Here is a 27,048-nt window from a genome sequence, read left to right on the forward strand (position 1 = left end):
GGGTCTTATAAAGTTGCAGCATTACCTCCCGACTCCTAAACTCAATCCCTCGATTAATGAAGGCCAGTACACCATACGCCTTCTTGACCACCTCCTCCACCTGCGAGGCCGATTTAAGAGTCCTGTGGACCCGGACCCCCAGATCCTTCTGCTCTTCAACACTACTCAGACTTCTGCCCTTGATAGTGTACTCGTTCATCCCGTTGGTTCTGCCAAAATGGACGACTACACATTTATCCGCGTTGAAGTCCATCTGCCACTTCTCCGCCCAGTCCTGCATCCTATCTATGTCCTGCTGCAACTTTTGCCATCCTTCCAGACCATCCACAACACCACCGACCTTAGTGTCATCAGCGAACTTACTTACCCATCCCTCCACTTCCTCATCCAGGTCATTTATGAAAATGACAAACAACAAGGGTCCCAGAACAGATCCTTGAGGCACACCGCTGGTGACTGACCTCCATTCAGAAAAAGCCCCATCCACAACCAGAGTGAGGAGTGGGAATACCCAAGTGTTCTTCAAAGAAACAGTGCAGATTACATGGGCTGAAAGGTTGTGCTGTATTATTCTATGATTCAAGAATACTAAATCCCATGTTGGATGTAGACATGGAGTTAAGGCTATCCAAGCCGAAAAAGTATCCACCCACATCTGCCACCTTCCAAAAAGGAAGGCTATTGGTTCATCACTGTACAACTTGCAAAAACATATCTAGGTCCTCACTAGGTGAAGAGCAGGTGTAGAGCACTTCCCTTGAGCTTCATGGTAAGCAATAAATGTGAGTGTATTGGCAGCATCCTCCTGACTTCAAAAGAACAAACATTATAATCTGCCCCACTTTAGAGGTGGTTCAGGAGCAGCTAATTTCTCTCTCCGCTACCGAATCAAGACTCAGATGTTTAACAATGTTCGCCTACAAACATCACATGGATTTGTACAACCCTCCCACCCCACCACCTGAAGGAACTGGTAACATCCCTGTGAGGGTATTACTTCCTGATCCACCACCCTGTGAGGGTGTTACCTCCCTACCCACCACCCACTGAGAGTGTTACCTCCCTCCCTACCCATACCACATCCCAAGATGGCATTACCCACCCCCAGAGCGCATTACCTCCCTCCACTGTAGTGGGTCGGATCTCAAACAATGGCCAGAGCACAGGAAAGAGATAGAAAATCAGGTGAACTGCTGCAACGACAATAATCTCTCCCTCAATGTCAATAAAACAAAGGAGATAATCATCGACTTCAGGAAGCATAGTGGAGGTCATGCCCCTGTCGACATCAATGGGGATGAAGTAGAAATAGTCGAGAGCTTCAAGTTTATAAGTGCCCAAATCACCAACAACCTGTCCTGGTTCCTCCCATGCCAAAACTGTAGTGAAGATAGACTACCAACACCTCTACTTTCTCAGAAGACTCAAGAAAATTCATCATGTCTGCTACCACTCTCATCAACTTTTATAGATGCACCACAGAAATCATTCCTTCTGGTTGTATCACAGCTTGATATGGCTCCTGCTCTGTCCAAGTCCACAAGAAACTACAAGGGGTTGTGAAAGGAGCCCAGTCCATCACTCAAACCAGCCTTCCACACATTGATACTGGCTACACTTCCCACTGCCTCCGAAAAACAGCTAGCATAATTAAGGACCCCACGTACCTCGGACATACTCTCCTCTACTTTCTTCCATCAGGAAAAAGATTCAAAAATCTGAGAATACATATCAACTAACTCAAGAACAACTTCTTTCCCATTGCCATCAGACCTCTGACTGGATCTACCTCGAATTAAGTTGATCTTTCTCTACACCCTATGACTGTAACACTACATCCTGCACTTTCTTCTTCTCTGTAACAGTATGCTTTGTCTGTGTATCATGAAAGAAACAATACTTTCTACTATTCACTAATACATGTGACAATAATAAAATCAAGTCAAATCCCTACCCACCCCATCACTCCAAGAGGCATTACCTCCCTCCCCGCCCACGCCGTGAGGGCATTACCTCCCTCCCCGCCCACGCCGTGAGGGCATTACCTCCCTCCCCGCCCACGCCGTGAGGGCATTACCTCCCTCCCCGCCCACGCCGTGAGGGCATTACCTCCCTCCCCGCCCACGCCGTGAGGGCATTACCTCCCTCCCCGCCCACGCCGTGAGGGCATTACCTCCCTCCCCGCCCACGCCGTGAGGGCATTACCTCCCTCCCCGCCCACGCCGTGAGGGCATTACCTCCCTCCCCGCCCACGCCGTGAGGGCATTACCTCCCTCCCCGCCCACGCCGTGAGGGCATTACCTCCCTCCCCGCCCACGCCGTGAGGGCATTACCTCCCTCCCCGCCCACGCCGTGAGGGCATTACCTCCCTCCCCGCCCAAAACCTCGTAAGAGCATTACCTCCCTCCCTATCCACCCCACCATCCCGGGAAGGTGATACCTCCCTCCTGAGGTGTTTCTCGCCCAGGTGTAACTCCAGCGCCGGTGACTCTGCTCCCATGGCTTCCTGCCAAGCTTCACCACCATTGCCCCTCTCCCCCGATCCCCTCCGGCGGCTGTCACTCACCGAGCAGCCGCTGACTGGAGCCCAGGTACCGGCAGCGGCCGATCCACGGGACTCCGGGGGCGAGCGGGACTTTCGGGGACGAAAGGGCGGCCCGAAGGACGCGGAGAGAGGAGAGCAAGGAGGCGGCCATGACAGCGAGTGTCCTAGCAACCGGGAAGGGGCGGGGCCTGGGCCTAGGGGGAGCCGCTCAGAGCGAACCCGAAACACAGGGAGAGAGAATGGAGGGCGTCTGGAAGGTGAGGCCGGGGCCTGGGCTCAGGGTCAGGGGCCTGGATTTAAGGATCGGGGCTGGGCCCAGGGCCCGTCAGGAGTCAGGCCGGGGCCTGGAGATGGGGTGAGGGGCTGGGACTGGGCCCAGATCGGGGTTAGGGTTAAGGTTTAGGGTCAGGCCTGGTTGCAGTATGAGCCTATTTCAGGCGGGCTGTGTACAGTTAATTTTTCTGTCAGGCTCAGAACAGCAGCTTCACATCCGAAGACAGGGGTTCAGTGGGTGTGACTGTTCTGACTGCTAGTGGGAGGATAAACACACACCCCATTTAAAAAGGAAGCTCTGATCACTCGGCTTCCCAATGATCTATAAGGTGCCTCTTTCTTCAGTTCAGCTGCTGTTTGTTAGGAACGTAGGATTTAGGAGCTGGAGTGGGCCATTCTCTCTAGTAACAGTAATGTCATCGAGACCCTCCAGTCCTACCACCTTTCCATCTCTAACATCCGGCAAATTATTCACATCTTCCTCCGTGAAGACCGAAACAAAAAAGTTATTCAAGACCTCAGCCATTTCCCCATCCCCTACCACTAAGTCCCCCCTCTCATCCTCTAAGGGACCAACGTTCACCCTAGCCAGCCTCTTCCTTTTTATATATTTATAAAAACTCTTGCTATCCTTTTTTATATTAAGCGCTAGCCCAGCTTCATAGTTTCTCCTACCCTCCTTTATCAACCTCTTTGTCAATCTGTGTTGACATTTAAACCTCTCCCAATCCTCTTCTCACCCACTACTCTTAGCTACTCTAAACGCCTCCGCTTTTAATTTAACACTTTCCTTCACCTCCTTCGTTATCCACGGCTTATTACCTCTCCTCCTACAGTCCTTTTTGACCATCGGAATAAATTTCCGCTGAGCACCAAGAAAGATCTCCTTAAAGATCCTTCACTGCTCCTCAGCAGACCTACCTTCCAACGCGCTCCCCCAGTCCACATTCGCCAATTCTTCTCTCATCCTACCGTACTCCCCTCTGTTCAAACAAAGGACGCGTGTCCGGGAACCCACTTTCTCCTCCTCCATCTGCACCAGAAACTCCACCATACAATGATCACTCTCCCCAAGAGGATCCTTCACCGCAAGTTCCCTAATTCTACCTGCCTCAGTACATAGCACCAGATCCAAGATAGCTCGCTCCCTCGTCGGCTCCAACACACACTGTTCCAGGAAACTATCCCTGCAGCATTCCAAGAACTCCTCCTCGAGCCCACCGCGTCCAACATGGGTCGACCAATCAATATGCAGATTGAAATCCCCCATAACTACGGCCGTCCCATTCCTGCACGCCGCCCTTATTTGCGCGTTAACAGCCCGCCCCACCTCCAGATCATTATTCGGGGGCCTATAGACGACACCCACCAGCGTCTTCCTCCCTTTGTTGTTCCTAATCTCTACCCACAACGATTCCACCTTCTGCTCCTTGGCTCCAATATCATCCCTCGCTACCACCCTGATGCTATCCTTAATCAGCAGAGCTACGCCCCCCCCTTTTCTCTCCTGCCTATCCTTCCTAAACACTTGATACCCCTGGACATTCAGCTCCCAGTTCCTGTCACCTTGCAGCCACGTCTCTGTAATGGCCACCAGATCATATCCATTTGTGTCGATCTGCGCCACCAACTCATCTACTTTATTCCAAATGCTTCGCGCATTCAGATAAAGCACCTTCATCCCAGCCTTCACCTGGACCTTATTTGCTGGAACGCCACCAACCATACTCACGCCCCTTACTCCCTCTATTATTGGGACATCCTCGGCCTCTATCCTTACCTGTACCGTCTCCTTAACTTTAGACCCCGTAATGTCACCTACCCTCACACCTTCCCCCCCCCCCAATTAGTTTAAAGCCCTGTCTACAGTCCTCTTTACACGATTAGCCAGCACTCTGATCCCAGCACGGTTCAGACCAACCCCATCCCACCTGCACAGGTCCCACCTACCCCAATACTGGTGCCAATGCCCCATAAATTCAAACCCATTCCTCCCACACCAATCCCTGAGCCACCCATTCACTTCCTTAATCCTATCAACCCTACGCCTGTCTGCACTCGGTTCAGGCAGTAGCCCAGAGATGACCACCTTGTCGGTTCTACTTTTTAATTCCATTCCCAGCTTTTCATACTCCCTCCCCAGATCCTCAGTTTGCATTTTGTCTACGTCGTCGGCACCCACATGAACAACTACGACCGGATTCTCACCCTCCCACTCCAGGTTCCTCTGCAGCCCAGATGTGACATCCCGGACCCGAGCACCAGGCAGACAACACACCCTTCTGTGCACTTTGTCACTGTGACAAAGGACAGTGTCAATACCCTTCACCCCACTATCCCCAATTACAACTACGTTCCTTTTCCCCTTCTCTTCGCCTATGGCCTGCTGCATCACTGTACCGTGTGCAGTCTGTTCACCGACCTCACCTCCCTCGTTCTCGTCCAGACTGGAAGCAAGAACCTCAAACCTATTATGCAGCTTGAGAGGCTGAGGCCTCCTCTCCCCACCCTCCTTCCTCCTCTCAGCAGCCCCCTCTTGTTCCTGACCCTTAGAGTTAGCCAGTTTAGGGGGGGTGGATGTTACTTGTACCCCATTGACAATGGCACCCTTTCTCCCCCTGATGAGCCTCAGCGTCCGTAGCTCAGAGGCCAGCTCATCTACCTTGAGCTGGAGCTCCTCCAGCAACTTGCACTTACTGCAGACATGGTCACTGAGGAGGACCCTGGGGTCCACCAGTTCCCACATCATACAGAAACCACACATCACATGCCCCTCCATTATTCACTGCAGTAATTTTGAAAATTTCCACACGTACTCACCTGGCCCTTTTTCTTCCAAGCCCTTTTGATATTAAGCCCTAATTGCTCACTCTGCTTCCCTCTCACTCCGCTGCCCGCTCACCTGCTCGACAGACTGGAGGGGCTGATTGTGGACATTTGAGGTTTTTAGAATTTTGAAAGGAATTCATCTGTGCTGGGCAGCACGGTAGCACAATGGTTAGCACTGCTGCTTCACAGCTCCAGGAACCTGGATTCAAATCCCGGCTTGGGTCACTGTGTGGAGTTTGCACATTCTCCCTGTGTCTGCATGGGTTTCCTCCAGGTGCTCCGGTTTCCTCCCACAGTCCAAAGATGTGTGGCCATTCTAAATTGCCCCTTAGTGTCCTGGGATGCAAAGATTAGAGGGATTAGGGGGTAAATGTGTAGGGATATAGGATAGGGCCTGGGTGGGATTGTGGTTGGTGCAGACTAGATGGGCCGAATGGCCCCTCTCTGAACTGTAGCATTCTATGATAATAGGTTAGATAGAAATATTTTCTGCTGTTGCGTGTGTCTAGGACAAGGTAACCTTTACCTTAGAGCCAGGTCTTTGAGAGAAATTAGGAAATGCTTCTTTGTGTAAAGGGTGAAATTGCTCCACAAAAAGCGATGGATACCAGTTCAATTAACAGTTTAAAATCTCAAGTTGATAGGGCTTTACCAGTTAAAGATAAGCATGTGGAGTCAAGGCAGGTGGCTGGAGCTAAGACACAGATGTGGAGATGCCGGCTTTGGACTGGGGTAAACACAGTAAGAAGTCTGACAACACCAGGTTTAAGTCCAACCGATTTATTTGATAATAAACTCGCAAGCTTTCGGGGTTTATCCCTTCATCAGGCGAGTGGAGAGTTCTGGCCTCAGACGGAGCATATAACAGCACAGACCATTTACAGATTACTGATTAGAATGCGAATCTTTACACCTAACCTGCTATTCAAGTCTTAAAGTGGCCAACAATGTGAGTGGAAGGAGCACTCAGTGGTCACAGGCATTTGGCCTCTGACCTTCAGGTAAGCAGTCTCCAAGGCGGCCTTCACGACACACGACAGTGCAGAATCACTGAGCAGAGACTGATAGCCAAGTTCCGCACACATGAGGACGGTCTCAACAGGGATCTTGGGTTCATGTCGCGCTATCTGTAACCCCCATGACTTGCCTGGGTTTGCTAAACCTCACTTACTGTACTGTCTGGAGACAATACACATCTCTTTAACCTGGGCTTAATGCTCCTTCCACTCACATTGTTGGCCACTTTAAGACTTGAATAGCAGGTTAGGTGTAAAGATTCGCATTCTAATCAGTAATCTGTAAACTGTCTGTGCTGTTATATGCTGTGTCAGAGGCTAGAACTCTCCACTCGCCTGACGAAGGGGCAAACCTCGAAAGCTTGCGAGTTTACTATCAAATAAATCAGTTGGACTTAAACTTGGTGTTGTCAGACTTCTTACAGTGTTAAGACACAGATCAGACGTGAGTTCATTGAATGGCCAAAACAAAGGATCGTGGGATTGTAGGGCCTTCTCCTCTTCCTGTACTCCAAAGTAGCGTCTATTACTGTTTCATTGAATTTTATTTTCAGCAGCAAATTCCCATTCAGACATTTTGAACTCTGATTGATATAGAATCGGGACATTTGATTTAAAAAATGACCATGTGTAAGTTTTGTTTTGGTGATCCCACAACTTTCAATCAGAACAAAATCATTAATTGTTTACAGGATGATTATTATAAAATAATGTAGCTCCAGTTGGATTGAGTTATCGCATTTCATTAAGTCCACATTGAGCTTTGGTAGAATCCATGATGTAGCATTAATTCTAATGGCATTCTTCAAAAAGGGCTCAGAATTGCATCGTGCAGGGAAGGCTGGAAATATCCGTCTTGTGTAGGTTTTGACAGCACCCTGACAGGAAGGTGGGACACTGAACTATGCAGCTTCAACAAACAATATCAGGAAGTTTATCAACACAGTTGGAATGCTGAACAACAGTGCTTATTGAACAAAAGGTGCTGGATCATTAAGAACATTGTTATAGGATTCTGTTGCAGAGTTGTGGCCTAAATAAGTCACATTATTGTTGGGGAGATAAGTTACTATGCTGCCCCATCTGCGCAGCCTGCCAGTGGCAGCTGTTACAACTCCTTTGAATCCACTTTTAGCATCTCTGAGTGCAGAGCTGTAATTGCTGTAATAACCCAAGAGTATAATTGCAAGAAATGTTTTAGCGCCATGACACATAGTAATTGATCTATAACAGAGACATACTCCCTTCAAAAAATTATCATTACAGTTGTCAGTTGTGAGATTCATAAAGTGTGTGTGAGACCCAGGGGACAGGACATAGTATACAATTATGCCTTATGCCAGGTCCTTGAAAAAAAGGAAGGGGGAAAATGAGCTGCTTCAAGAATAATGTCTGCAAAAGTACATCTGTGTCTTTGTTTGGCTGAGCTGACAGCTATTTTAAGATGTGGTGGAATGGCTCCATGTTACAGTGTTTGTTATAAAATGTGACAGGTAGGAATTATAGATCCCTGCAGTCAGAAACTGAAACATAAATTGAATCTTAAAGTTGATTCTGTTTGAGTAGAAATCTGTAACTCCTTAAGAACTGTACTATGTCCTGTGCAACAAAGTCAAGCATATAGTTATTGTGAATGTCAAGCTCCCCCTGTGTGAACACTGATCCACATTGTGAATGGTTACTACTATAGCACAGGGATGCCCCATGTGGTATTTTTTGTCTGTGCTCAATCTGAGCACAGCTGGAGCAGCAGTGGGAACATTATCACTTTTATACTTTATGGTGGTTGCCAGCTCCCAAAGGAGACATCTCATGTTACCATCTGCCATTCACAGATAAGTGTGCCAGAATTCACTAAGACCAGGAGACTTGAGTATTTTCTGCAGCTGATCATAACAGATCTGACAGCTTCAGCTTCCTGTTGCAGAGCACTGTGCAAACTGGCGAATGATGCAACTTGTATTTAGCCTGCTGGTTGCCAGAAAATCTTGATTCACTGACATGTCATGAGGAGTGAAAGAATGCTGATGTAGGATGAGCATAGGTTTCATGAATAGTATTAATAGTTAAAAGTTTTATTATATATTAGTAGTATTAATAGTTAAGAATTTTACAAAAATCGAATAATGTAGGTTTACTGGCACCTACAAATACATAGCAATGCTGAAAAGGAAAAGCCTGCTATGTGTCAGCAGGTGACACAAAGTTGAATGAAGCGAATTTATTTGTAACATATGGTTGTCTATGATAAAAGTACAGAAGAGTTAACTATCTGGTGATGGTACCAATAAACCAGACCTGCTTTAAAACTTTCTACAAGAAATTTCACTTCCCTACCTGCCATTCTCCACCACTGGATAAATATTTTCTTCAAAGTTATTTACTTTCACACCCATAGGCTCCCAAATACCTGCTTTCTTATTCTCCATTTGCCATTCTTCATCATTCCCTCACCTGCACCTTCAGTGCCTTCACATACAGCAACATATTCCCATATCCTACCTTCCCCTGGCAGCCTCCATCTTCGCTCCCTCAGATCCAAAAGGTGCTGACTTGAATGCACCTGACTCAAAACTAGCTTACCCATCCATTACCAGATCTGGCCAGGACATACATTCCTGCATCAATACTGCTATCTGCTCTCATCGGTCTGGGGAACCATGGGGCTCCATTTCTTGATTACCAATCACCTCCTTAACTGCCCCTCTCCCTCACCTCTAACAACAAATGGAAGTCACTCAGTAATTTTCCCTTCCCCAAGTTAAAATCCATTGGTTAATAGGAAGGCCACTGCCAGAAGCCACTAATACCGAACTGCACGGGTGGTGAAATCGTCACATGCAGGGATGATGTTATTGTGTACACTTCATCGACATCACATTTGGAGATCCAGTGAGATTCAATGAGGGTAGGAAATTATTATGATAATGAAGACTGTTTACTGAATCCCCATCACTTTGAGGCAAAGGAATAAATACAGGTTTCTGCCACTGCTTCACTGAAGTTTATTTACCAAGAAGCAAGATACTGGACATGGTCCCATTCAGTAATGGATAGTGGCCAGACTGGTTGAAAACCAGGACTGGGATTGTCCCCAAAAAAGTCTAAGTTTTCCAACTTATGAGGAAAGGGGAGTGTTTCCCGCCGTTTTTTTAGCTTACTTACCAGAGTGAATCTCCGACACTCTGAGCATAGCAGAGTACCTCAGTGGGATTTACGCTGGAAAGTATTCCCGCCCAAGAGGCTGGCAGCATAATGCTTGCCTCTGCGTAAGTGCATATCTGTCAGCGCGGAGATCGGCGCATGTGTAGTGGCCTCCTATTGCCGGCCCCCTGATTGCTGGCCAGCTCCATAAACCCCTGGTCACTGACATTGTGACCCCCCCACTCCCCAATTGCTGCCTCCTGGAACTCCCCAGACCAGCCCTGATGTCCCACCATCTGACACCCACACCTTCAGACTACTGGACAGTCCTTCCCCCATCCTGATGACCAGCCCCTATATACCATACCCTCCCTCCCTTGGCAAGCCCTAATCCCTCACAACAGCCCGGATCCCATCCCGCGGACCCCAATGGCCAACCCCATATACCCTCTCCCTCTCTTTCCCAGCGATCCCACGCAGAGCGGCAGAGGGTCCCCACCCCAACCCGATCGACTCCCATTAGGCTACAGCTCCACTCTCCAGTGGGCAGTGCCAGTTTGCCCTTTGGGCAGTGGTTTATTTATCATTTGCAGCCTTTAGAGAAAGCAAACTCTTATTAGTATCATTATTATTTTATGTAGCTGTCATCTTTCTTGAAAGTTTGCGCGAATACACTTCTCTGCTTTAGAAAAACAAATGTTGAAAGTGTCTTCTTCCCAATCTTTCCCATAAGACGACATCAAACAATGCCATCCTTTTGTTCGCTTATCCGCCTCTTCCCATCGAAGAGTGTACTTCCAGTTATCTGCACCCTCATTGTTCTCCAAGATTGTTTCTATTGAAAGAAAAATTGCATTGGAGATTTGTTAATTGGCAGATAGTGGAGCTGGAGGTTCCCTAGGCAGCACAAGACACCTAATGACCAGGGATTCTAAATTAATGGAATTATAAAATCCCTATAGTGCAGAAAATGGAAAATTGGCCCATCGAGTCTACACAACAATACCACCCATGCCCTATACCTGTAACCCTATGTATTTACCCTGCTAATCCGCCTGACACTAAAGGGCAATTTAGTATGGCCAATCCATCTAACCTGCACGTCGTTGGATGGGGGAAGAAACTGGGGCATCTGGAAGAAATGCACACAGACACGGGGAGAACATGCAAACTCCACACTGACAGTCACCCGAGGCTGGAATTGAACCTGGGTTCCTGGCACTGTGAGGCAGCAGTGCTAACCACTGTGCTACCATGCCGCCCCAAATTTAACTGCAATTTCTTGCATGCTTACTGTTAATGGCCAAACAAACAGACTGCATTCAGCAAGAATGCCTGACCCAGTAGTTTTTCTTCCCACTCTGCACTATGGGCCCTATTTTACCATTTTGATTCTAAGTGCTGGGAGTGTTTCAGATCCAACTTTTACACCTGTTCTCAGGTGCCCCCATACGCACTGTGCCTGCAAAAATAGCAGCGATTCCAAATAGTACTACACAAGCCTGTGGGGGGGTTTAATGCACCTGAAACCCTGCAGCCCCAATTGACATCTCCAACTGCACGCGCACAGAAAATAAATGATGGAATGCTGCTCCTCTACAACATCCCTTCATCCCTGCCCTTCCCTCCACTGATAAGAACATAAGAAATAGGAGCAGGAATAGGCCATCCAGCCCTTCGAGCCTGCCCCGCCATTCAATAAGATTATGGCTGATCTGTCATGTCTCAGTTCCACATTCCCGCCCTCTCCCCATAACCCTTAATCCCCTCGCTTATCAAAAACCCATCAACCCGCGTCTTAAAAATATTTAGCGAGGCAGCCTGCACCACCTCAACGGGCAGAGATTCACCACCCTTTGAGTGAAGAAGTTCCTTCTCAACTCCGTTCTAAATCGCCCCCCCTTTATCTTGAGGCTGTGCCCTCTAGTCCTACTGTCCTTTCTGAGCGGGAAGAGCCTCACCACCTCTATCCTATCCATCCCATTCATCATCTTATACGTCTCAATGAGATCTCCCCTCATTCTTCTAAACTCTAACGAGTACAAGCCTAGTTTATTCAGCCTCTCCTTGTAGCTCAACCCCCTCAACTCTGGCATCAGCCTAGTAAACCTCCTCTGCACTCCCTCCAAGGCCAAAATATCCTTGCGTAAGTACGGCGACCAAAACTGCACACAGTACTCCAGCTACGGCCTCACCAATGCCCTATACAGCTGCAGCAAGACCTCCTTACTTTTATATTCAATCCCCCTCGCTATGAAGGCCAGCATTCCATTCGCCTTCCTGACCACCTGCTGCACCTGCAGGCTGGGTTTTTGCGACTCATGCACAAGGACCCCGAGGTCCCTCTGCACTGTCGCCTACTGCAGTTTTTCGCCATGTAAGTAATAGTCCTTCCTACCATTATTCCTGCCAAAGTGGACCACCTCGCACTTGCCAACATTAAATTCCATTTGCCATTTCCTGGCCCATTCGCCCAGCCTATCTAGATCCTTCTGCAGACTCTCCACACTCTCCGCACAATTTGCCGTTCCACCAATCTTGGTGTCATCAGCAAATTTCGACACCCTACACTCGGTTCCCTCCTCCAGATCATCTATATAAATGGTAAATAGCTGAGGCCCCAGCACCGACCCCTGGGGCACTCCACTAGTCACCAACCGCCAATCCGAATAGCACCCATTAACCCCCACTCTCTGTCTCCTATTTGACAACCAATCCTCTATCCACGCTAACACCCTACCCCCAACTCCATGCCCCCTTACCTTCTGCAATAACCTCTTGTGAGGTACCTTGTCAAACACCTTCTGAAAATCAAGAAAGACCACATCCACCGGCTCTCCTCTATCCACCGCCCTAGACACATCCTCATAGAACTCCAATAAATTTGTCAGACACGACTTCCCCTTAACGAAACCGTGCTGCGTCTGCTCTATCAAGCAATTCCCCTTAAGATGCCTCGCTATTTCCTCCTTGATGATGGATTCTAACATTTTACCCAACAGACGTTAAACTAACCGGCCTATAATTCCCTGCCTTTTGCCTGGCACCCTTCTTAAACAACGGCGTAACATTAGCCGCTTTCCAATCTTCCGGCACTTCCCCGGAATCCAACGACGTTTGGAAAATAACCACCAAGGCATCCACTATCACCTCTGCCATTTCTTTCAGAACCCTCGGATGCATGATCACAGACAGAGTGGCAGCAGACCCCCAATTGTCCTCAACAGATCTCAGGCGGAGTGGCAGCAGACCCACCCATCCACTCCACTGATCTCAGGCAGAATGGCAACGGACCCACCTTCTTTCTCTCCCCACCCCCCAACCACCACCAACGATTTCGAGCAGAAAGCCATCGGACACTTGGCACATACCTCTTCACTAACTCGAGCGCCCGAATTGACCTATGGAGCATGTCTGTTTTGCGCTGATTCTGGATGGGCGAACACAGTGGTAAAGGGAGAATTGCCGATAAAGTTGGGCGTGCAGCCTGTTAAGTCAATTTAAATGCATGCGAATGTATTTAAATAGCTGTCGGCCCGTTTTGGGCATGGTCCAGAGCATGGCCATTTTTGGGTCTTGATAAAGGGGGAACCACGGCAGAGACAGGCGCGGATCACACTACTCGCCTCATGCCTGACTTTACCAAATTTTCGTGCCCAAAAATGGGCACAACGTGATGGTAAAATAGGACCTTGTGACTTCGGGAATCCCGAACGCAACTACCCTTTTCGTCTTCTCTTCAACTCCATGCTAACTTTTTGTGGTATCATTCCCAGACGTGGTTTTTGATCAACACTGTGTCCTTGGCTGAATTATTGCTGCTCATTGTCATGCTTGGTTTCAAACTCTTTTTCTAACACCCTTTTTCTGGTTCCTGACATTTCTGCCTCAGTGAACCAGTTTCCCTTTGTTTACTCATGAGTTTTAGCACTTTTATCAATTTCTCTCCAAAGACAACCCTAGCATCTCTGATCTCTCCGTATAACTAAAATCCTGCACCCCTAGTACTATTCTGGTAAATTGCATTCCTCCTACAGTGTGCTGCCCAAAATTGAACACAATACTCCAGCTGAGACCAAGTAAGTGTTTTTTCCTAATAATGACACCCTTGCTTTTGTATCCTAGAAAGCAAAGGATCCGACGTGTATATTTTTTAAAACAGTTCTCAACTTGTTCTGCCATTTTCAACAACACATTACCAGGTCTCTGTTCCCACGCCTGCTTTAAAAATGTACCCTTTTTATAATGCCTCCCATGCTTCCTATCAAAATGCCAGATTTCACACCTCTGAAATAAATTTCATCTGTTATGTGTCTGTCATTTTCATCAGCCTGTCCTGCTTAAGTCTGTTGTTACTCATTTGTGTTAATAGCACTGTTTAATACATTACCATTGTTACCATATTAGGTACACTATTTCTATACATTTATTTGGGTCTAGTACAGTAACTATTCATTCACACAGCCCGTTGGTGCTATCGCTCAATTGACGCTACCAAAATAGATTACTCAGTTAACCGTCTTACTGGGATTTTGTTTTTACATGATTTTCAACCAGAAGTCAAATCTGTTATTCAGATTTATTCACAAATTGAGACATTACAAATACATCTTCTTGTTCATCCTTCAAGGCAGAGATAACTGTGTTGATATCTGGATTTGGTAGGGCTCCAATGATGCTTAGATTGATCAGTGCCTGCTATTCTGCTGTAGATATGATAGGATACCACAGACAATTGAGTTTTGGATGATTTACTGTCTCAGGATTTCCTCTCTTTGCATTTTTTCTCTGCCTCTGATATGTGTTTGTGTTTGAAGATGGCTGCACCATTTTTTATTTGGTTATGTAGGTGCAGCAATCCTGGACAAGTCTCTCCCAGGAGCCAAACTCAAAACTCCTAAGCTAAGCTTACAGAGTGTCCTTTCTTTAATTGCCTTGAAATTGCACCCCGGATTCAAGCTGTCCAAGAAGATTGTTCTGCTTAAATGGTCCCCCATCCACTAACTTCAGTATTAATTCCTTCCACATATGTACCCAGTAACTACAGTGTGGACTACCTACAATATGTACTGCAACTTCTTGCTAGTACTCCTTTGAAACCAACTTCAAAACCCAAACAACCAAAAGAAGTGCAGTGAGTACATGGGAACATGCACACTGCATGTTCCCCTCCAAACTACACACCATTCTGACTTGGAAATATATTGCTGCTCCTTCACTATTGCTGGGTCAAAATCCTGGAATTACTTTCCTAACAGCACTGTGGGTGTACCTACACCACACAGACCACAGCAGTTCAAGAAGGCAGCTCACTATCATCCTCTGAAGCACAATTAGGAATGGGCATTAAATACTGACCTAGCAGTGATGATCATATCCCATGTATGAATAAAAATAACAAATCCATTTGGAGAGACTATTGCTCAATCTAATACTAGACCATAAGATTTGTCTGGCTATTTGCCCTGTCTTCCTCTTCCTCTTCTTTCTTCCTTGCAGTTGACCTGCAATCTTTCACACTTTGCAAACTTTCTACTCATTCACTGACTAACTTAGCCCTCAAATGTTACTTTCCATCCAACCAATTGAACCTCCCTACTCCCAAGGGTGCTGGTCTCCAGCCTACTGCCGTTGGATTGCCCATCAGACTGTAGGCTGGTTGTTTGTCCAGTTGCCAAAAGGGAAAAGGGAGGAACAAAATAAAAATGGAATCCTGCGGAAATAAAATTGGCAGGTCCTTAATTTCCTTGGCCTTGCTGCGTGCCTCATGAGATTTCAGTACCTTCCTTACTGTTGATAGTGGCCCAGTCTACTGAACAAAACTTACCATTTGTGTAGCTGATGTCCTGGTGGAGCTGTTACTGGTGGTCCACTCTACCTGGATTATTTCCTACTCAGTAGAGTAGTATTGCAGCGTTATGTATTCACTCATTGTCTTTGTTATCTTAAATACATTAACTTAACTGATAATTTACAACATTCTAAAATGATATAACTGTTTAAAAGATGCTATCTACACATAATAACAAATGAAAAGTTTAAATTACAATGAAGATATCAGATAAAAATCATATTAATAAAGTTTAATGGAGTTAAGTCAAAAAGTGATAAATGTAAAATAGTAAAATATTAAATTAATTATCTAATAACCCTGAAGGCTAGTATGCAGGTCTAGCAAGTAATTAGGAAAGCTATTAAAATATTACTGTTTATTGCAAGAGAAATTGAATACAGAAGTAGGGAGGTTCTGCTTCAGTTATACAGAGCGTATTTCTGCTGGAGAGACTGGCAGCATAGTGCTGAGCAGGCCACTGTGCATGACCGATCTGTCAGAGTGGAGATTCATGCACATGCAGTAGCTCCGCACGGCCCGCAATCATGTATCACAACCCCTGCATCGCCGCCCACGCGGCCTCCTGTGACCCAATGGCTGGCCTCCCCAAACATGCCTGGGCCAGCCTCGAACCTCCAGCCGGCCTCGATGTTCACCCCCTTGTCGCAGGCCGCATCTCTTGATACTGCCCTCTGATCCCTCCTCTGCAGCCCTGACCAGCACCACCCCACCCCCCGCACCTCGGGGCCAGGCTGACACCAACCCCCCCAGCACACACCACGGTAGCCAGCCTTCTGTTACTCAGCCCAAATACAGAGTGGCAGTGGGACCCCCCCATCCCACCAATCGCTCTCCATCAGGCCTTGCCCCCATTAGGCCCCAACCCTTGGCACTGACCCATGCCTGGTGGGTAGTGCCAAAATGCCTCTTGAGCATTACCAGGGCACCCAGAGTGGCAATTGCCAAGGATGACCTCCGCCACCCCCTCAGCACCCGACCCCCTGGAGTGAACCACTCCGTGGTGGGTGGGGTGGGGAGTGTTAGATTTCAGTCCCAGGCCCACTAATGACACTTAAAATAGATTCAAATTCAGATTTGCATTATTTATTCAATCGGCACAGAGCTGATGGCACCGGAAATCCGGCTGACAGAGACGCGCAGAGGCCATAGTGCCCAGTGGGTTAGCCCACGAAACGGGCCTCTGCAATGGGCTGGGAGAATCACCCACTGGAGTACTTTGTACAATATTGATCTCCTATTTAAAGAAGGCTGTAAATGCATTGGAAGCAGTTCAGCAAATTACTAGACTAATACTTGGTATGGGCAGGTTGGCTTCTGAGGAAAGGTTGGATAGACTAGGCTGGAATTTAGAATAGTCAGAGGCAACTTGATTGAAATGTGTAAAATACTGGTGGGTATTGAGAGGGTGATTGTGGAAAAGATATTTCCCCTTGGAGAATCTAGAACTGAAGTCACTATTTAAAAAATATGGCATCACCCATTTTAGAGAGTAATAAGGAGATTTCTTTTCTCTCAGGGTTGTAGAACTTTTCCTGAAAAGGCAGTGGAAGCAAAGTCTTTGAATATTTTTAAGACAGAGGTGGATAGGTTCTTGATTAGGGGGCGAAAGGTTACCGGATTGGCAGGAATGTGGAGTTAAGGTTAAAATCAGATTAGCCATGTTCTGACTGAATGGAGGAGCAGGCTCAAGGGTCAAGGGGCCTGCTCCTAATTAGAATGTTCATATCAAAAAAATGTTATAGTATACTATTTTTTAAATGATTTGTAAATGAGCAGTATTCAGTATGCATTGAAATTCATATTAATATACACAGTATCTACTTGTGTGTAAAGTGAATTGAAGCATTGAGAAATGGTTTAAAAGTCATTTAAAATCAACTGGAAAGACATAAAAAATTGTCATCAAATGTGCATCAGGCCAATCCAAAAAAGCTGATCACAGCAAAATGATGCTATGGTAAAGAAAGTTGTGACATATAAAAATTAAGTATTTAATAAATCTATAAGCCTACTGCAATGTCCAGGCAAGGAGGCTGTAAGATTTGTTGCATACTGGGACTGTGAAATCTCTGAACCTATCTAATTCTGGGTTAGCTTTGGGAAGTTCAACTCCGCTGCTCCATCTAATGGCAGAAGTGGAGTTTCTGTAAAACTGTCCATAGGAAATCCTATTGAGGTGCAATATGGAGGCATCACAGGGGATGGTGACGCCCAAAAATGAAGCATTTGACATACTTACCAATTTAATAGCATTCACAAACCCACATTAGTATTCATTTATCTTCCTTCACCTAAGTTCTCTATTTCACCATATAGCCTTTTAACTGGATCATTCTAGAAGCTAAAAGAACTTCAATTGTTTCTGCAGGAAAAGGAACATCCGCGAAATCTGATTCCAGAGCTCTGCAAGCAGTTTTATCATTTGGGCTGGGTCACTGGGACTGGTGGAGGCATTAGCCTGAAATATGGGTGAGTTTGCGGGGAAAGAGCATGTCTGGGAAAATAGTGCTGTGTACGTCATTGAAAGGCAGTTTATAAAAGGTGTTTTTCCTCATGGCAGACTCCATGAGATATAGGAGTATCATTCTTTCCTTGTGTTACATTAGTATGGCAGAAAAATATTAATCTTTTTCCACACTGAAACCTTTCTATATTTTATATCTTCATGTCAATTTTAGGTCAGATGCTGTGAATGTAGACTGAGTTTCTATTACCACCCATTTGGAAATACATTTTATTTATGTGGAAATGGAAAGGGAGACGAATATAAAACTTCTGAGAAGTAGCTGTCAGCTTCCTGGGAAGGTAGTCTGCCTCTAGATCTATAATTGACAACTTCGCTTTCATTAGGCTGTAGTCAGCATTGGTGTCATGCCAGATAGAAGTTCTAAAGGCTTTATTGCTGCCTTGACTGAGTGTATATCTCTCCAGACAGCAAATAAACTGTTATCTACTACATTCATTTGGGCAATAAACAAAAATAATTTGTGTTATTACTAGAGACAAGTGGCTTCTAAAAAAAAATGCTGAGTTTAGAAAGTCACCTTAGATCTGACGAGACTGATTGCAAATACTGCAAATGAAGTCAGTTTTAAAGGGATGAATGGAGGCATTAACTTTGCGCTGTGCTCACTTGTGCTGAAGACACCAGACTCTGTTCTCTTCAAATGGCAAAATTACTTGATGATGTAGAGGCTTCTGTATTTGGGTCTGTGAAAGGTTGTTTTTTTCTATGTATTGGGATCCAGCTTGAAAGCTCTGAGATGGCTTTCAGTTTGGGACATCCTGTGGTATGGGTTCCCATGCTGACTGTAGAACATAACCTTTTGGAATCCATCATGCAAATTAATGACTAACTCTGTCTAGCTAACCTCTGATGAACATACTCTTGATGCCAGGTATGTAGCCCTTTGCAGGAACTTCAATCTTAGAGATTTTGTCCTACCACCTGATGTTGAAAATGTATGTCAGACAGCAAAGATAGAATGCTTATAGTTGTTTCCGGTGGATTGTCCAAGTCTCACACCTGTGAAGAAATGATGTAAAGACCACTGGCTGCCAGACTGTTCTGAGACAAACTCCATGTTCTTTCCAAAGTCTGCAGTAAGCCTGGTAAATGTTTGGCTTGTTTGTGCCAGGTGATGGTTGATTTGTCATATAGCATAGTGTTATTGGAGAGAAACCTCTGTATTGAATGGAAGGATGTGTTGTTCATAGTGACTGTGGGGTCTTGGAGTATATGGCCAAGGGTGTGTTGATGTAAGATCTCTGCCATCTTTAGACTTACTGTAAGACCAAAGCATTTTGAGGCTAGGGCAATGCAATTAAAAAAGCGGCTGAATGTCATCTGGAGTACGTGCTACAAGAACAAAGTTATCCTCATCTTTGCCTACCTCACCTGTTAATCTTTCTGTCAATGAAAAGTGCTTCTTTCCCCTCTCACCACCTCCCCCCCACCCCCATCCCCCAGAAGAAAAATCAGCAGGCGGTGAATTTAATCTCAGGTATCTTCTCAACAAACATAAATTCAGCATAATCCCATTGGAGATGTAATTTGACCTGAATCACCTAATATTTCCAGGAGCATGTTTCACGTATCCCGAACCTGACTAATCTCTAATCTTTAGATAAAAGCAAAATACCGAAGATACTGGAATCTGAAACAAAAGCAGAAAATACTGGAAAATCTCAGCAGGTCTGACAGTACCCGTGGTATTCTGTGAGAATAGCTGAAACATTGGCTCTGCTCTCTCCACAGATGCAGGCAGACCTGCTGAGTTTCTCCAGTATTTTCTGTTTTTGTAATCTCTAACCTTTGTTCAGACTAACGAACTTGTACTTGTGTTCTCTAATCCTGTGCTTAGTTCCAAGTAGTTTACTTCAACCTCATGACTTGAAACAAACATGGGTGAAATATTCTGAAAAACGTCCTGAAAATCTGTCCCTTGTGGGTGTTCAGATTTGCATGGGTTGAATCTTCTTCCAATCTTCTTGACCACCAGAATTTCACAATCTTCACCATACGTTCGCACAAAAAACAGTGCAGCATTAAGTAGCTTTAAAGCTGTGACTGAAATATTTTAGCTTGAAATAGGCTGTAGATATGAAATCCGTTTAAATTGAATTGTTGTCTGAAGGCACTTCGTAAAGTTTCTAATGACCCTAACTTATGCCCAGTGCCAACTTGAACAACCTGGATTCATTGGCATGGCATCACTGATAGAGATCATAGTCTGCACTTCCAAAAGATCTACATAGGATCTCTATTGTCCCTACAGTACAGAAGGAAGCCATTTGGCCCATCAAATCTGTACCATTCACATCCCATTCAGGCCCTATTCCCATAGCCCCACACTTATACCCTGCTAATCTCCCTGTCACCAGAGAGAATTTACCATGGCCATCAGCCAAACCTGCACATCTTTGGACCGTGGGATGAAACCGGAGCACCTGGAGGAAACCCACGTAGATATGAGAAGAAAGTGCAAACTCCACACAGACAGTGACCTGAGGCCGGAATTGAACCTGTGGGGCAGCAGTGCTAACCAGAGCGCTGCCCCTACATGGCTTGTATGTGCTCTGTTCCACTTTATAATTCAAAGACTGACTGAGAGGATTCACGAAATGAAAAGATGAATGTATTTGTTGATTTGCCAAGAGTTCTTTGTAGTGCAATGTTGTGACAAAATGGAACTGATTTGGAACATAGTGTTTGGCTCTATTGAAGTTATAGTCTTTGAGCACCATCTAGTGTTTGTTGTTTTTCTGCTTTATCGGAAATAGTAGATTTAAAAGTGAGCCATGTTATCAGGGCTTCTAATATACCTTGAACCCTCAGTGAATATTTCCTTGCATCTCAACATTAACTATCAAAATGTATTTTTAGGAAAACCACAGAGATAACTGAGTAAAGATCAATGCCAAATTTTGAAGATAACATTTTAATTTCATGTTCATTGACAAGATGTGAGATTGCTCATCCCTAATTTCCTGAATGAGGTAGTCGTGAACCACAGCAGTCCATCGGGTGTGGCTATTCCTCTACAGTCCATTTGGAAGAAAGTTCCAGGATTTTAACCTAGTGCCAATGAAGGAATGGTTATAAAAGCCCAAGTCAGAATGGTGGAGAACTTGCAGGTGGTGATGTTTCCCTGCATCTGCTGCCCTTGTCCTTTAGGTGGTAGAGTAACTGTGTCTCTTTTCAAAAACAGAAGGAGACCTTTTTGCCTTTCTAGTCTGTGCTGGCTCTCTGAAGTCCCACTGCCTGGCCAGGTTTCCAGAAGGTCCATCTTAAGAAAAGAATTCTGTATCTGAAGAAAGTACACTCCCTCACACCTATAGGTCATTGAGGAAGAGAACAACAACGCCATGTGCCACAAGGAAGAGTTCTTGGGCAGCAAGAGGCCATAGCCCTGGAGCCAAAGCCAAGGAGAAGGGGCCAAGAATACCTTGAGCACCAAGTCTACTGCAACAGGCTTAGCTCCCTGGAGATGTCTGAGCGCCAGTGAGGGAGGAGACTTTGACTGTCCGGGGAAATAGTGACTGACATCTGTGCCCCGTAATGAATTATTGCCTCAAAATAGCCATCTACAGGTTCTGCTAGTAGCACCGAAGATGATAACAACCTTCAACTTAATTGCGCTAGGTTCATTTCAGTGCTGTATTGCTGACCTTTGTGGGATATTTCAGCCAGCTGCTCATTGCCATCACAGAAGCCCTCTTCACAAAGGTCACTGACTGCTTGGCTCCTCCATAGATACGGCCTCACAAGTGCAGAGGACAATAGGTTTTGCTTCAATAGCCAGCTTCCTCTAGGTTCAGCCCATAATTTACTGCATTCACGTGGAGATCCAAACACCCACTGACAGACCTGACAGCTTTATTAGCAGGAAGGGATATCATTCCATCAAAGTCCAGCTGGTGTGTGATGAGAGGAAAAACTTGTTTGTACATGCTTTCTAAGCAGCTGCCATAACATCTTTATACTAAGAGAGTCAAGTTTCACTCCCTCTTCCACCCCACATCCCCAGGTACATGGATGGATTCTGGGCAACAAGGGGTATGCTCTCTTAGGAGATAGCTTCCAACTCTCCTGCAAAATCCCCAAATAGAGCTTCAGCATCGGTGCAGGCCGTCAGTCTGCGCAAATGAGGTTTTGATGCCTTGACTGCTGTGATGGGGCTCTACAATCCATTCCTGCTAAGGTCTCCCACATTGCCATCACGTGCTACATGCTGCACATTGTGGTACAGCAGAGGGCTGTAGTGCTTGAGGAGAAAGAGTGCAACGAGGTTCCCTTGTTGACTGTGGAAGGGGAGGATGGAGAAGAATAGGCAGGAAACTCAGAGGAAAAGAGCTCAGATGTGTAGGGTGAACCACAGAGACACGGCACCAGAAGAATCTGGAATGTAGAGAGGACCGATACAGGATGCCATTGTTGTAAGGGATTTACTGATCCAGCAACAGTTCAGCTGAGGGACCCTGAGGAGCTGATGATGGAACTCATGCTTGCACTGAACGAGGCCTGAACCTTCACATGGAGGGCGATCAGCCAACATTCTTCACAATTCCTTCATCAAATCTACATTGACTGTTGGCTGCAGTGTCTATTGACATTGATGAGAACTTAATATTATTTGCTTACATTGTAAATATTGATATAGGGCTGTAATTAGCATGCAAACCATTGCAGAACCCAGATAACTTGCTTCAATAGTGAGTGAAATAATTTATTGAACATAGAAAAACTACAGCACAAAAAGGCCGTTTGGCCCACGTTGCGCCAAACATATCCCTACCTACTAGGCTTACCTATAACCCTCTATCTTACTAAGTCCCATGTACTTATCCAAAAGTCTGTTAAAAGACCCCATCGAATCTGCCTCCACCACCACTACTGGCAGCCAATTCCATGCACCCACCACCCCCTGAGTGAAAACCTTACCCCTGTTTCTCCTCTATACCTACTCCCCAGCACCCTAAACCTGTGTCCTCTTGTGGCAGCCATTTCAGCCCTGGGAAAAAGCCTCTGAGAATCCACTTGGTCAATACCTCTCGACATCTTATACACCTCTATCAGGTCACCTCTCATCCTTTGTCTCTCTAAGGAGAGAAGACCGAGCCCCCTCAACCTACCCTCATAAGGCATGCTACCTAATCCAGACAATATCCTTGTAAATCTTCTCTGCGCCCTTTCTATGGTTTCCATATCCTTCCTGTAATGAGGCGACCAGAACTGAACACAGTACTCCAAGTGGGGTCTGACTAGGGTTTTATACTGCTGCAGCATTATCTCTCGACTCCTAAACTCAATTCCTCAATTGATGAAGGCCAGTACACCATACGTCTTCTTAACCACGTCCTCTGCCTGCAAAGTTGATTTGAGAGTCCTATGAACCCGGACCCCAAGATCCTTCTGATCTTCCACACTGCTAAGTGTCTTACCCTTAATACTATTATCCGTCAACCCATTTGACCTGCCACTGGGTTGAAGTCCATCTGCCACTTCTCCGCCCAGTCTTGCATTCTATCTATGTCTCATTGCAACTTCTGACATCCTCGACACTATTCTCAATACCTCCAACCTTCGTGTCATCGGCGAACTTACCAACCCATCCCTCCACTTCGTCATCCAGGTCATTTATAAAAATCACAAAGAGCAAGGGTCGCTGAACAGATCCCTAGGGCACTCCACTGGTGACCGACCTCCATGCAGAAAAAGACCCACCTACAACCACTGTTTGCCTTTTGTGGGCAAGCCAGTTCTGGATTCACAAAACAATGTCCCATTGGATCCCATGCCCCCTCACTTTCTCAATAAGTCTTGCATGGGGGACCTTATCGAACGCCTTGCTGTGGTCCATATAAACCACATCTACTGCTCTTCCTTCGTCAATGTGTTTAGTCACATCTTCAAAAAACTCAACCAGGCTCACAGAGCACGATCTGCCTTTGACAAAGCCATGCTGACTATTTTTGATCATACTATACCTCTCCAAATGTCCATAAATCCTGCCTCTCAGGATCTTCTCCATCATCTTACCAACCACTGAAGTTAGACACACCGGTCGATAATTTCCTGGGCTATCTCTTCTCTCTTTCTTGAATAGAGGTACCACATCCACAATCCTCCAATCCTCTGGAATCTCTCCCATCTCCATCGATGATGCAAAAATCATCGCCAGAAGTTCTGCAATCTCTTCCCTCGCCTCCCACAGTAACCTGGGGTACATCTCATCTGGTCCCAGCGACTTATCTAACTTGATGCTTTTCAAAAGCTCCAACACATCCTCTTTCTTAATGTCAACATACTCAAGCTTTTCAATCTGTTGCAAGCGTGCGCTACAACCACCAAGATCCTTTTCCACTGTGAATACCGAAGTAAAGTATTCATTGAGTGCGTCTGCTATTTCTACCGGTTCTATACAAACTTTCCCACAATCACATTTGATAGGTCCTATTCCTTCATATTTCATCCTTTTGCTCTTCACATACTTGTCAAATGCCTTGGGGTTTTCCTTAATCTTACCTGCCAAGGCCTTCTCATGACCTCTTCTGGCTCTCCTAATTTCCTTCTTAAGTTCCTTCCTACAAGCTGTATACTCCTCTAGATCCCTAACATTACCTAGCTCCCTGAACCTTTTGTACGCTTTTCTTCTTGACTAAATTCATTACGACTTCCATGCACCATGGTTCCTGTAACCTACCAAAACTTCCCTGTCTCATCAGAGCATTGTCGTGCAGAACTCCAGACAAATAATCCATGAAAATCTGCCACGTTACTTCTGTACATTTCCCTGAGAAAATCTCCTTCAATTTATGACTCTAATTTCCTGCCTGATGGCTTCATAATTCCCATTACTCCAGATAAACACTTTCTTAGCTTGTCTGATCCTATGTTTTTCCAATGCTAGTGTAAAGGAGATAGAGTTATGATCAATATCACCAAAATGCTCTCTCACTGAGATCTGACACCTGTCCAGTTTCATTACCCAATACCAAATCAAGTACAGCCTCTCTTCTTGTTGGCTTATCCATATACTGTGTCAGGAAACCCTCCTGAACACACCTAACAAACTCCTCCTCATCAAAACCCCTTACCCTAGGGAGATTCCAATCGATATTTGGGAAATTAAAGTCTCCCATCACAATAACTCTGTTATTATTACATCTCTCTAGGATCTGTTTCCCTATCTGTTCCTCAACATCCCTGTTACTGTTGGGCGGCCTATAGAAAACACCCAGTAAAGTTATTAACCCCTTCCTGTTCCGAACCTCCACCCGCAGAAACTCCGTAGACAATCCCTCCATGGCGTCCATCTTTTCTACAGCCGTGACACTATCTCTGATCGACAGTGCCACTCCCTCACCTCTTTTGCCTCCCTCCCTGTCTCTTCTGAAACATCTGAAACCCAGCACTTGAAGTACCCAGTCCTGTCCCTCAGTCATCCAAGTCTCTGTAATGGCCACCACATCACATTTCCAAGTAGCAATCCACGCTCTAAGCTCATCCACTTTGTGAACAATAGTCCTAGCGTTAAAATAGATACATCTCAAACGTTCGGCCTGAGCGCTCTCCTTCTCCATCACCTCCCTATCCTTCCTCTCACACTGTCTACCAAATATATGTATTACACACCACTGTGTTAGCTGGGAAGCGGTGGCATAGTGGTATTGTCTCTGGTTTAGTAACCAAAATCCCAGGTTCTGGAGACGTGGGTTCGAATTCCACCACAGCAGATGGTGAAATTTGTATTCAGTAAAAAATGTGAAATTAATGTCCCCTTGAAACCATTGTCAATTCTGTTGACTGATATCCTTCCCTGTTCTGGCCTACATGTAACTCCAGAGCAATGTGTTTGATTCTGAAATGGCCTAGCCAGCCACTTAGGGCAATTAGAAATGGGCCCAGCAAGGGGCACCCACATCCCATAAACTAGAAGTGATTCACTCAGCTATCAAAGTGATGTGGTGTCAAGTGAACATGCAGACTCCTGTGCAGTACTTCACCAGTATGTAGGCACAGTAATTGTCACTAGAAGCTGCACAGAATCCTGCGCCTCCTCTTGAACACCCATTGACACTTACAGCTTACAGAAGGAGGCCATTCAGCCTATTGAGTCCATGCTGACCAACAAAAATTTAACTACACTAATCGATTTTCCAGCGCTTGGCCCTAGAGGTTACAGCAATGCAAGTGAATATCTAAATACTTCTTCAATGTTACAAGAGTTTCTCACTCAACCACCCTTTCAGGCAGCGATTTCCAGCACCCACCACCCTTTGAGTGAAAAAGTTTCTCTTCAACTCTCCTCTTAGCCTTCTACTTCTTCCCTTAAATCTATGCCCCCCCCACCGCCCTGGTTATTGACACTTCTACTAATGGCAAATGTAACTTCCTATTCACCCTATCTATGCCGCATAAGGTCCTCTCTCAATTTTCACTGCTCCAAGGAAAACAGTTTCAGCCTATCCAGCCTTTCTTCATTGCTCAGACCCTTCAGCCCAGGATCCTGGTAAGTCTCCTCTGCACCTTCTCCAGTGCAGTCACATCCTTCCAATAATGTGATGACCAAGCTGCACTACAGTAATCTAGTTATGGCCTAACTAGTCTTTTCTACAGTTCCAGTATGACCTCATTGTTCTTCTATTCTGTGCCGCAGCTAATAAAGGCAAGTATCCCACATGCCTTCTTAACCACCCTGTCTAGCAGCCCCTCTACCTTCAGGGATCTGTGGATATGGACTCCAAGATTCCTCTGACCTCCTGTGCTTTCCAGGTCCTACCATTCATCGTAATGTAATCCTCTGCCTTGTTAGCGCTCCCAAAGTGCATTACTTCACACTTTTCCAGGTTGAATTCCCTTTGGGCTGTACCCACCACCAGTC

General features: G+C 45.8%; 2 protein-coding genes across 4 annotated transcripts in view; one reads left to right on the forward strand and one right to left on the reverse strand.

The window, feature by feature from the left end:
* The window catches only part of pdhx (pyruvate dehydrogenase complex component X), a 234,416-nt gene extending 231,720 nt beyond the window's left edge, over window positions 1–2,696 (reverse strand). For both annotated transcript variants that reach the window (XM_080190532.1, XM_080190534.1), the window contains exon 1: window positions 2,567–2,696. In XM_080190532.1, the coding sequence (XP_080046658.1) occupies window positions 2,567–2,696 (130 nt within the window). The remainder of the gene's footprint in view (window positions 1–2,566) is intronic.
* apip (APAF1 interacting protein) overlaps window positions 2,695–27,048 on the forward strand; it is a 53,643-nt gene continuing 29,289 nt past the window's right edge. For both annotated transcript variants that reach the window (XM_080190535.1, XM_080190536.1), the window contains exons 1-2: window positions 2,695–2,802; window positions 18,030–18,130. In XM_080190535.1, coding sequence (XP_080046661.1) covers window positions 2,695–2,802; window positions 18,030–18,130 — 209 coding nt within the window. The remainder of the gene's footprint in view (window positions 2,803–18,029; window positions 18,131–27,048) is intronic.

This window comes from Carcharhinus amblyrhynchos, chromosome 6 (genome assembly GCF_965287045.1).
Source record: "Carcharhinus amblyrhynchos chromosome 6, sCarAmb.v2.hapA, whole genome shotgun sequence".
Classification (NCBI taxonomy): domain Eukaryota; kingdom Metazoa; phylum Chordata; class Chondrichthyes; order Carcharhiniformes; family Carcharhinidae; genus Carcharhinus; species Carcharhinus amblyrhynchos.